The 12,692-nt window shown below is 38.2% G+C and overlaps 1 protein-coding gene across 4 annotated transcripts in view; it reads right to left on the bottom strand.

The window, feature by feature from the left end:
• APOOL (apolipoprotein O like) overlaps positions 1-12,692 on the bottom strand; it is a 100,728-nt gene that overhangs the window by 40,737 nt on the left and 47,299 nt on the right. For all 4 annotated transcript variants that reach the window (XR_013997336.1, XM_081115462.1, XM_081115461.1 and 1 more), the window contains 2 exons: positions 2,918-3,037; positions 45-99 (listed from right to left, as the gene is read on the bottom strand). Coding sequence is in view for 3 of the 4 variants with exons in the window: in XM_081115462.1 (XP_080971588.1) it covers positions 45-99; positions 2,918-3,037 (175 nt within the window). In the remaining variant the exon portion in view is untranslated. The remainder of the gene's footprint in view (positions 1-44; positions 100-2,917; positions 3,038-12,692) is intronic.

Genomic DNA, 12,692 nt, shown 5'->3' on the forward strand with positions numbered 1-12,692 from the left:
AAGACAATGGAACATTCCTAATTACAAGTGATTTACTCACCTACCTTTTCCAAATTGAACTGTATCCATTATCCCATTTTTCACAAAGACATACACACCCTAAGCAAAAAGGGGAAAAAAGGATATCTGCATTTTTTAAAATGTTGACAATTAGATCAAACAGTTGACATTGCTATTTTACTAAAATGTTGATAGCATTGCACCCAAATCTAAATCTAACTTTCCTATTTATTCACTAAGAGGATATTTGTTGAACTTAGCTTTTCTTGATTTCTTTCTTTTCATTCTATTTAACATGGATAATACTTTACTATTTTCCTCATATTAAATAAGTACTGCCTATAAAATAATCAGAGCAGGTCAGACAAAACTTATTGCAGAAATACAAATATTTGTCATCTGATTTTATAATGGCCTAGAAAATTGAATGGAATTTAAATAAAGCATAAAGAGAGGTATATTTCAGCTTAGAAGCAATATCTGATTAATAAAGATGCTGCAGCAACAACATAAAGCCTAAAGAAAAGTACTTCATCTCCTTTTTTAAAAGTGTGCATTAGAATGAGAAAAAAACCTAATTAAGACATTTATCTCAGGATAGAAATCATCCTACACAGGCTAGCCTCCATCTTGTTTTTAAATAGCAACATAAATTATCTACAAATCTAGATTAATTAACCCATGGAAGGATTAAAGCTTTAAATCAAATTTTTCATTTTACCTGTTTCCAACTAATTTATTTTGATGCAAGAAATATTGTTATACACATTTATTGAGTGATAGGTACTATCTCAATTACAGCAGAAGAAAAGGAAGGCATGAAATGATTTTTCATAGTAATTCCACATAGACATGCTGTACTCCACTGAAGGAACCAAAAAACACAATCTAAATGTATGGTCTCCTTCTCTAAAATAGCTGCTTTTAAACCATGGGCTAAAAAAACAAGAGAGATTTTCTAAGCAAATAAAATGGAAAAGAGTATATTAGATGGGAAAAGAATAAGTTATTGGTATTGAGATATCTTGGTTTTAATAACTTTGCTTCAGATATTTTCATGGTGCTCAGAGATGCACAGGTTTATTCTGTTCACTATGGCTTCAAGCTGTACAAACCAACATAGACCCTAACTGCCATGAAATTACTTCTCTTTAGGGACTGCCTCTTGAGAAAATTTCACCTTCACATTATACTTATTGACCAGGTGAGTGGAAAATCATGTAACTGTTGAAGAAACAAACTAGTAATTTCTTTTGGAAAAATTTCCATAGCTAGGTTTAGAAATTCACTTTTACCACTGGGGATCACAGTTATCTAAACTTCAAAATATCATCAAGGAGTAGGAGTAGAAATTGAATTTGCCCTACATGATTCAAAGTTTAATGCAGAATGTAATTTGAGTCAGAATTAATTTTTAAAAAACATATTACATTTTTAGAGGAAAATTAGAGAGGAAACATTGTTTACATTGAAGATGAAATGCATTCAAAAGTGTCCTCCTTCAACCTAATTGTTTCAGCATATTAACAAATATAAAGTTCTTTCAATCTTTCTTAAATTGTATGATAGTTAAATAGCAATTTAAGTATCTCACTAAACAATTTACCTCACTGAAAAAACAACTTTGAGACAATATGGAAAATTAGGTCTCAGGAGACTAAAGTATGAATCATCTAGTTGATGGCATGATTCAGAACCATTAGTTAAGATATTTCACTCTGAGATTAAACTATTAAGAGTGTGCAGTACAGTAGTACCATTAGAATTATTTGACAGGAAATTAAAAAAACACACAATATATTCACTGGATGTTTTAAATATCATCTAGAATAGCCAGAGTTCACAGATTTGGTATTTCAATCAGATTATTAGATTTTTCTTTTAAAAAGAATGGATTAGAAACAAAAAAGGCACAAAGTTAACAATTGGCTAGATTTGAAGTAAATTAGTATAGCTATTAGGTCAGAATGATGAAAATAATGGTACCAGCATTATAATTATGACACTGACATTTGAGACATTGATGCTAACACACTTATGTTGACCCAATGATAAAGCAACATCAGTACTGCATCAGCTTACTCCACTGCTGCTGAGTACTGCTGACTGAAGGCTAAGTATCAAAATAAGGTGAATTATATTTTGCCTCATAGCTCATTGTAGTCAAATTGATCTTATGAGCTAAACAAAACAAGTGAAAATTTTGCTTAGTCAAATAAGAAGCAATTAAAAAGTAATCTCAGAACTTCATGTAATAGGCCAAACAATGTTTTATACATGGTAGGTGACATACTAGGAAATGCTTGTTGAACTACTTTAATCTATGAAGTAGTGGTATGGTAGAATAAATATGGCCACAAATTATTTGCTGCTACTTGTATTGAGGGGTGGCATTTTTTCCTCTCCCTCAAAAAATTAGATTGGCCTTAGTAACACTAGAATGCTGTAAAGGAGACTTTTGTAGACATGTGAGGATAGGTAAGTAACTTGGCAAATTCTACCTAGGACCTCTTGTAACATTTTCTGTAGGAGCCCTGAATTGCCCATGTAAGTTATCTGGCCACCTTGCCTGAGAGGCCATGTGTAGGTGCTTTAGTCAACATTCCCAACTGAGCACAGCGCTCTAGCATCTGTGACAAGTTGCCAGACATGAGAATGAAGCTGTTTTGGACCTCTAGATCAGGCCATTCACCTGATGAATCCCACTGAGTGACCTCTGAGAACACCAGAAGAACACTTGTCTGAACTCCAATCGAATTCCTGATTTACAAAATAATGAAATATAATAGAATGGTTGTTGTTTTAAACCACTAAGCTTGGGGGTAGTTTGTTACACATCAATGGGTAACTGGAACAACTGGTATGCAATACAAATAAGAAATCCTCTAATATTGAACAACAATTAGAATAGACTTACCTTGCACCAGCCAATATAACGACCAGTTGTAGTGCGGATGGAGGCAAAGCCCATTTGTAAATTACCAGGCTGCTCTTCAACATATTTAGATTGAAGAGGTGGTGAAGTATATATAGGGAGCTAGAGGCAAAAATAAATAGATAAACAAACTTCATGTCAAAAATATAAAAAATCTGAAATTACTTTTCCAACAGTATGGCAGAATAAGAATCTTCACCAACATTCCTGCTAAATTCAACTAAAAATACTGATATATATTTTTAATTTAATTTATTAGAGTGACATTGGTTAATAAAACTATAGTTTCAGGTGTACAATTCTCCAATACATGATCTGTATACGTGATTGTGTGTTCCCTACACCAAATCAAGTCTCTTTCTATCACCATTTATCTCCCCTAAACTCACTTCTACCTCCTCCCCAGACTCCTTTCCCTCTGGTAATCACCATACTGTTGTCTGTGTGTTTCTTCCTTAATCCTTTCAATTTTTTTTCATGTAGCTCCCAACACCCCTCCTCTCTGACAACTGTCAGTCTGTTCTCTTATCTATGGGTCTGTTTCTATTTAGTTTGTCAGTTTATTTTGTTCATTAGATTCCACATGAGTGAATTCATATGGTACTTGTCTTTCTCTGACTAGCTTATTTCACTTAGCATAAAGATTTCCAGGTCCATCCATGCTGTCATAAAGGGTAAGATACCCTTTTTTATAGCCAAGTAGTATTCCATTGTGGAAATGTACCACACCCTTTTTATCCATTCATCTACTGATGAACATTTGAGCTGTTTATGGATTTGTTATTGTAAATAACTCTGCTATGAGCATAGGGGTGCATATATTCTTTCTAATTTGTGTATTAGGTTCCTTTGTATATATTCCCAGAAGTGGAATCACTGGGTTATAAAGTTTTTCCATTTTAATTTTTTGAGGTATTCCATACTGCTTTCCACAGTGGCTGCAGCAATCTACATTCCCACCAACACTACAGCACTCTGTTGTTTGTTGATTTATTGATGAAAGCCATTCTGACAGGTGTGAGGTGATATACCATCATGGTTTTATTTTGTATTTCTCTGATGATTAGAGACGGTAAGCATCTTTTCTTATGACTATTGGCAATCTGTATGTCCTCTTTGGAGAAGTGTATATTCAGGTGCTTTGCCCATTTATTTTTGTTTGTTAATCCTCACTTGAGGATATTTTTTCCATTGCTTTTTAGAGAGAGTACAAGGGAGGGAAGGGAGAGAGGGAGGGAGAGAGAGAGAGAACATCAATGCAAAAGAGACACATTGATTAGCTGACTCCTGCAGGTGGCTAATCAGGGCTGGGATTTAACCTGCAACGCAGGTACGTGCCATTGACCGGGAATCAAATCCAAGACCACTTGGTGCATAGGCCACCATGCTAACCATTGAGAGACACAGGCCAGGGCAGGCTTTGCCTATTTTTTAGTTGGAATTTTTGGGGGGTGTTTAGTTGTATAAGTTTTTTTATGAATTTTGGATATTAACTTCTGATCAGATGTATCACTGGTGAATATGTTCTCCCATTCAGTAGGTTGTCTTTTCATTTTGTTAATAATTTTCTTTTGCTGTGCAAAAGCTTTAATTTGATGTAGTTCCATTTATTTTTTCTTTGGTTTCCCTTGCCCAAGACGACAAATCACAAAAAAATATTGCGACTGGAAATTTCCGAGATTTTGCTGCCTATGTTTTTTTTCTCATATTTTTATGGTTTTGAGTCTAACATTTAAGTCTTTAATCCATTTTGAGTATATCTTGTATATGGTGTAATAAGGTGGTCTAGTTTCACCTTTTTTAATGTATCTGGACAGCTTCCCCAACACCATGTATTGAAGAGACTATTTTTAACCCATTGTATGTTTTTGCCTCCTATGTCCAATATTAATTGACCATAAAGGCGTGGGTTCATTTCTGGGCTCTCTATTCTGTTCCATTGATCTATGTCTCTTTTTATGCCAGTACTATGTTGTTTTGATTACAATGGCTATGTAGGTATCAGGGAGGGTGATTCCTCCATATTTTTTCTTCTTTCTCAAGATTGTTATAGCTATTTGGGGTCTTTGGTTGTTCCACACAAATTTTTGGAACATTTGTTCTACTTCCATAAAATATGCTATTGTTATCATTGATAGGAGTTGCATTGAATGTTGCTTTGGTTACTAAGGATATTTTAACCGTGTACAAATTTTTCTTATCAATGAAAACTATATATGCTTCCACTTGTTGGTAATTTCTTCAATTTCTTTGACATCTTATAAATTTCCAAGTACAGGTCTTGGTGAAATTTATTCCTAGGTATTTTTAATGCAATTTGAATGGGATTGTTTTCTTAGTTTCCCTTTCTGATAGTTCATTATTGGTGTATGAAAAGGAAACTGATTATTGTATATTTATTTTGTATCCTGCTACTTTAATGAATTCATTTATCAGTTATAGTGGCGTATTGGTGTAATCTTTAGGATTCTCTTTATATAGTATCATGTCATCTGCAGATAATGACAGTTTTACTTCTTTGTTTCCCATTTAAATACCTTTTATTTTTTCCTCTTGTCTGATTGCTATGGCTAGGACTTCCAGTATTATTTTGAATAAGAGTGGTGAAAGTGAACAATCCTGTCTTCTTCCAGTTCTTAAGGGAAACACTTGTAGTTTTGGCCCATTGAATATAATGTTTGTTGTGGATTTGTCATTTATGCCCTTTATTATGTTGAGGTATGTTCCCTCTATTCCCACTTTACTGAGAGTTTTTATCATAAAAGGGTGCTGAATTTTATAAAATGCCTTTTCTGCATCTATTGATATGATCATGTGGTTTTTATCCTTCATTTTGTTTATGTGATGGTTATCACGTTTATTGATTTGCATATATTGTACCAAAATTGCATCCTCAGAATAAATCTCACTTGATCGTGGTATATGATTTTTAAATGCATTTCTGGATCTGGTTTGCTAATATTTTGTTGCAGATCTTAGCATCTATATTAAAGACAATGGCCTCGAAAAAAACCAAGATGGCGGCATAGGTAAACACCGGAGATTGCTGCTTAGCACAACCACTTCAAGAATACAACTAAAAGACGGAACGGACATCATCCAGAACCACAGGAAGGCTGGTTGAGTGGAAGTTCTACAACTAGAAGGAAAGAGAAAAGCATACCAAGACTCAGAGGAGGTGCGGTGCAGAAGTAAAGTACAGAGGTACGGAGGCAGGGAGGGCTGGCGGCTGAGGACACGGTTGTCTTTTTCAATCGGTAGGGAGTCTCAAGCTCTGAGCTCCAGTTCCGGGCAAGTCCCTGGGGACCCAGACTCATACGTGAGAACCTGGACTGTCTGGCATCAGTCGGAAATAGAGGGCAGCTTTCTCTCAGAGGTGCTTGCAGCGATTGCCAGGACACTGAGAAGCAGGGCCTCTGAGGGCAGCCATAGCTGCTTGCTCCGCCCTGTTGATTCCCTGGGACCCCCGCCCCACCCAAGCTGTGCGCTGGCTTTTGCATATGAAAGGCCTGGCCCTTTGCAATCTGAAAATTACCTAACAAACTTAAAGCTGGCCCAAAGCCCCAGGGCAACTTGCATTGCTGCACAGCTGAGCTCCTGCTGGGTAGCCTCAAGCAGAGGCTAGATTAGCACCTCCTTAGAGATCCAGGAGCCAGTGTGCCCGGTAGTCAGAGTGGGACCATCCAGATTGCAGCTCCTCGGATCCATAAAGGACACACTTGGGGGCAGACTCAGTGAGCACCAAAGCCCCATTGAAGCAACTCTTTCCCCGGAGGGGTGTCTCTAGCACAGAAGTTCTCCCACTGCAGACACAGCTGATTCTCACAGCCAATTGGCCTGGAGGTCAATTCCTCCCAGTGATACCTAGAACAATCAAGGCTTAACTACAATAAGACTGTGCACAAAGCCCACAAGGGGGTGCACCAAGAGTGTCCACCTCAGGTAATTGGGGAGGCTGAGCCACTGGGCTCTATAGGACGCCTAGCACCAGAAAGCCACTCTATCAACACAGGGAAGCGTAAAAAATGCGGAGACAAAGAAACATGACACAAATGACAGAAATGGAGGAAAGCAAACTACTGGATATAGAGCTCAAAACCACACTTTTAAGGTTTTTCAAGAACTTTCTAGAAACCACCGATAAATTTAGTAAGACCCTCAAAAAGTCTAGTGAGATCCTCAAGGTTATGAAAAAGGACCAACTAGAAATTAAGCATACACTGACTGAAATAAAGGATATTATGCAGAGTTCCAACAGCAGACTAGAGGATCACAAGAATCAAGTCAAAGACTTGAAATAAGAAGCAAAAAACAGCCAACTGGAAAAACAAAAAGAAAAAAGAATCCAAAAATACAAAGATAGTGTAAGGAGCCTCTGGGACAGATTCAAGCGTACCAACCAAGACACATCATAAAATGCCAAGAGCAAAAGACAAAGAGAGAATCTTAAAAGCAGCAAGAGAAAGACAGTCAGTTACCTACAAGGGAGTATCCATACAACTGTCAGCTGATTTCTCAACAGAAACTTGGCAGGCCAGAAGGGAGTGGCAAGAAATATTCAAAGGGATGAATGCCAAGAACCTACAACCAAGATTACTCTACCCAGCAAAGCTATCATTCAGAATTGAAGGTCAGATAAAGAGCTTCACAGATAAGAAAAAGCTAAAGGAGTTCATCACCACCAAACCAGTATTATATGAAATGCTGAAAGGTATCCTTTAAGAAGAGGAAGAAGAAGAAAAAGGTAAAGATACAAATTATGAACAACAAATACACATCTATCAACAAGTGAATCTAAAAATCAAGTGAATAAATAATCTTATGAACAGAATAAACTGGTGATTATAATAGAATCTGGGGCATAGAAAGGGAGTGGACTGACTATTCTTGGGGGGGAAAGGGGTATGGGGGATGCGGGAAGAAACTGGACAAAAATCGTGCACCTATGGATGAGGACAGTAGGGGTGTGAGGGCGGAGGGGAGCTATGGGGGGGAAAAAGAGGAACAACTGTGATAATCTGAACAATAAAGATTTAATTTAAAAAATAAATATATATATTAAATAAAAAAAATAAAGACAATGGCCTCTAATTTTTTTCTTTGTAGTATATTTATCTTATCTGTTTTTACATTAGGATAAGGCTGGTCTCATAAAATAAGCTTGGGAGTGTTTCTTGCTCTTGAATTTTTTGGAATAGTTTGAGGAGGATAGGTGTTAGTTCTTCTTTGAATGTTTGGTAAAGTTCACTTGTGAAGCCATCCAGTCCAATACTTTTGTTTGTTAGGAGGTTTTTTGTTTTGTTCTGTTTTGTTTTTTATTACTGCTTCAATTTCATTAGTTGTCATCTGTCTATTCAGATTCTCTGATTCTTCCTGATTCAGTTTTGGAAGATTGTATGTTTCTAGGAATTTATCTATTTTGCCCAGATTGTTCAGTATTTTGGGAATATTGTTGTTCATTATATTTTCTTACAATCCTTTTTATTTCATTGGTTTCATTTCTGATTTTATTTATTAGGGTCCTATCCCCCCCCTTTTTTTTGATGAGTCTGTTTAAAGTTTTATCAATCTTGTTTATCTTTTCCAAGTAGCAGCTCTTGGTTTCATTAATCTTTTGTACTGAGTTTTTAGACTCCTTTTTGTTTCTTTCTCTTCTGATCATTGCAATTTCTTACCTTTTACTCAACTGGGGCTTTGTTTGTGGTTCTTTTTGAAGTTCCTTTAAGTGTACAGCTAGATTTTTTACTTGAGATTTTTCTTATTCCTTGAGATAGGCCAGTAATGCTACGAATTTCCCTCTTAGAGCTGCTTTCACTGTGTCCCACAGATTTTCAGTTGTTGTGTTCTTATTTTCATGTTATCTTTTGATTTCTTCCTTGATCTCATTGTTAATCTATTCATTGTTTAGTAACATCTTATTTAGCCTCCATGTTTCTCGGTGTTTTTCCTTTTTTTCCCTTGTGATTGATTTCTACTTTTATACCATTATAGTCAGAGCAAATGCTTGATATGATTTCAATCTTCTTAAATGTACTGAGACTTGTTTTGTGTCCTAACATGTGGTCTCTCCTAGAAAATGTTACATATGCCCTTGAAAATAATGTACATTCTGTAGCTTTGGGGTGAAATATAAGAAGGTATCAATTAAAACCATTGGATCTAGTGTGTCATTTAAGGCCACTGTTTCCTTGATTTTCTGTTTGGAAGACCTATTAATGTCAATGGGATGTAAAAATCTCCTACTATGACTCTATTACCGTCAATCTCTCTCCTTATGTCCATCAACATTTGCTTTACATACTTAGGTATTCCTGTGTTGGGGGCACACGTGTTTACAAGTATTATATCTTCTTGTTGGACTGTTCCTTTTTATCATTATTTAGTGTCCTTATATCATTATATAGTGTTACTGTAGCCTTTGATGTAAAGTCAGTTTTGTCTGGTATAAGTATTGCTACCCTAGCTTTATTTTCCTTTTCATTTATGCAAAATATCTTTTTACATCCCTTTATTTGTAGACTATAACTTTTGTTCTGAGGTGGGTTTCGAGTAGACACCATATATGTAAGTCTTGCTTTCCTATACATTTAGCTACCTCATGCCTTTTTTAAGAAAAGTCTTTGCCCTAACCCATTTGGTTCACCCTGTGGACTGAAGGGTCCCAGGTTCAATTCCGGTCAAGGGCATGTACCTTGGTTGCAGGCATATCCCCAGTAGGGAGTGTGCAGGAGGCAGTGTCTGGTCTGTGAAGCTCTTTACCGGACCTTTAATATTAAATGATAACATTGTGAGTAATCTTGTTTGTGGGTCCTTGTTGTATATCACTTTGAATATTTCTTACCACTCCCTTCTGGCTTAAAAAGTTTCTGTTGAGAAATGATGTGACATGGACACTCCCTTGTAATTAACTAACTGCTTTTCTCTTGCTGCTTTTAGGATTCTCTCTTTGTCTTTAACCTTGGCATTTTAATTATGAATTATCTTAGTGTGGGCCTCTTTGGGTTCATATTGTTTGGGACTCTCTGCACTTTCTGGACTTTTATGTCTATTTCTTTCACAATGTAGGAGAAGTTTTCTGTCATTATTTCTTAAAATAGGCTTTCAATCTCTTGCTCTCTCTCTTCTCCTTCTGGGACCTTCATAATGTGAATGCACCCCACAATGCTTGAAGTTGTCCCAGAGCCTCCTTACACTAGCTTCATATTTGTGGATTCTTTTTTCTTTTTGCTCTTCTGATTGGGTGTTTTTTTGCTTCCTGATATTCCAAATTGTTGACTTGTTTCTCGGAATCCTCTGCTCTACTGTTGAATCTCTGTAAATTGTTCTTTATATCAGCTAGTGTATGATTACTTTCTGATTGGTCCTTTTTCATGTCTTTGATGTTCTCACAAAGGTTCTTAAAATTCTATTCAAGATCTTGACAATCTCACTAAGTCCCTTGAAGGTCTCATTAAGATCCTTGAGCAACCTTTTAACCATTGTTTTGAACTCTGTATCTAGTATTTTGTTTGCTTCCATTTTATTTAGTACTTTATCTGGAGATTTCTTCTATTCTTTCATTTGTGACATGTTTCTTTGTCTCTGCATTTTGGCTGCTTCCCTGTGTTTGTTTCTCTGTATTAAGTAGAGCTGCTATATCTCCTGGAATTGCCAGAGTGGTCTTGTATAGTAGGTGTCCTATAGGGCCCAGTGGCTCAGCCTCCCCAGTCACCTGAGTTGGGCACTCTGTGCACCCCTTTGTGCACAGTCTTGTTGTAGTTGAGCCTTGATTGCTATTGGAATCACTGGGAGGAATTAACCTCCAGGCCAATTGGCTGTGAAGACTGACTGCAAATACAGTGGAAGAGCTTCTGTGCAGGAGACAGCCCTATGGGGCAGGACTTGCTTCAGTGGGGCTTTTGTGCTCATTGAGACTGCCCCTTGAGTGTGTCACTTGTAGATGTGTAGAGTTGTAATCTGGTGTGGTCTGAAGCTGTCCACCAGCTGATTTGGCTCTGGGGCCTCCCCGGAGGTGAAAAGTCAGCCACTGCCTGGGGCCACCTGGAAGGAGCTACACATCAATCTGTAGATGGCTGCTAGTTGTGTTGTGTTTGGAAGTGCCCCGGCAAGGCCACACTGTGAAGGTCTTGGGCCTCTTATTGATAGGTATGCAACACACTGACACCAGCTGCTGCTTGTTTGAGAGATTTTATAAAAATCTGAAACCTGAGATAGGACAGGCCATTCATATAGAAAAGCTGCTGCAAACAACTTGGGTGGGGATGAAAATTGGATGGGGAGGAATTCCTAGGATGGAGGGAACAATGTGAGCCAAGCTGATGGAAACTCAGATATGGCTGCCAGTCAGCTCCGCAACAGGGAAGATCTCAGCATAGGTCTTTCCCTGATGCCGAACAATCCAGTTCTGCTCCAGATGTCCCTGGATCCCCCAAAGCCGTTGTCCCAGCACAGGAGCTCAGAGGGAGGAAGTCCAAGTAAATTCGTGCACCAGCTCTTTAAGAGTAATTTCCTGAGTGACACAGCAGCCACTATGTCACTCAGTGACAATCCCCACTGGTTTTACAGCCTGAAGTTACAAGGATTTCTCTTCCCAGCTCTGGAACCCTGGGCTGAGGGCCTGGTATGGGGCTGGGACCCCTTGCTCCTCAAGGGAGTCCACTGCAGATGAGATATCACTCCCAACTTAAAAAATGCCACACATGGGTGTTGGACCAGCCCACTCCATACCTCCAAACCTCCTACCAGTCTTGATGTACAGTGGGGCCTTGACTTATGAGTTTAATTCATTCCATGATGGAGCTCGTAACTCAAATTACTCGTATGTCAAATCATAAAGTGAACGAGTGAGACACGTGAATGCTGGGCTGATGTTGTGGCGTTCACTGTGATGTTTGCTGCACCAACTAGTGGTGGGGTATCTGAAGCTGGCTTGTAACCCGAATTTTAGCTTGCAACTCAGAGCAAAAAATCGGCTGAGAGACGGCTCGTATCTCGAAAAACTCGTTAGTCGGAACACTCGTAAGTCAAGGCCCCACTGTACTTTCTTCTTTACTTCTCTAGTTAATAAGACTTCCATTCAGCCAGATTTCAGGTGGTTCTGAATGATGTTTGTTCTGTATTTTAGTTGTAATTTTGATGTGGTTGTGGGAGGCGGTGAGTACTGGCATTTACTATGCCACCATCTTGGTTCTTCTACCCTATGCTTTTTGATTGGAACATTTGTTATTTACATTTAAACTGGCTATTGATAGGTACATATTTATTGCCCTTTTTTCTTTTAACTATGTACCTCAATAATAATAATTATCCTTCTCCTTCCCCTTTCCTTTCCCCTCCCCCTTCCCCTTCTCCTTCTCCTCCTTCTCTCTTTAAGAAGTACCTTTACCACTTCTACAAATATGTTCAAAGGAAATGAAATCTGGATCTCCAAGAGAAACCTGCATTTCCACATTGCAGCATTATTCACAATAACTAAGATCCTATATAATAAAAAACTAATATGCAAATGGTCATCATGCCCTCATGCCATCATGCTGTAACAGCTCAGACACTCAACACTGGGGAGAGAGGAATGGAGACCAGCCAGGCTGCAGCCCAGGAGAGGAAAAAGCCGCCTGCCTCATGGTCCTGGGTGCCAGTGGATGTGCCTGCAACTGCGGCCTGGGAGAGAGACAAGCCATCCGCCCAAAGGTCCATGGTGCCAGATCCTACAGCTGTGGCTGGGGAGAGGGACAAGCCACCCACCCTGTGGTCCAGG

Source organism: Myotis nattereri (assembly GCF_964212035.1).
Source record: "Myotis nattereri genome assembly, chromosome: X".
In the NCBI taxonomy this organism is placed as follows: domain Eukaryota; kingdom Metazoa; phylum Chordata; class Mammalia; order Chiroptera; family Vespertilionidae; genus Myotis; species Myotis nattereri.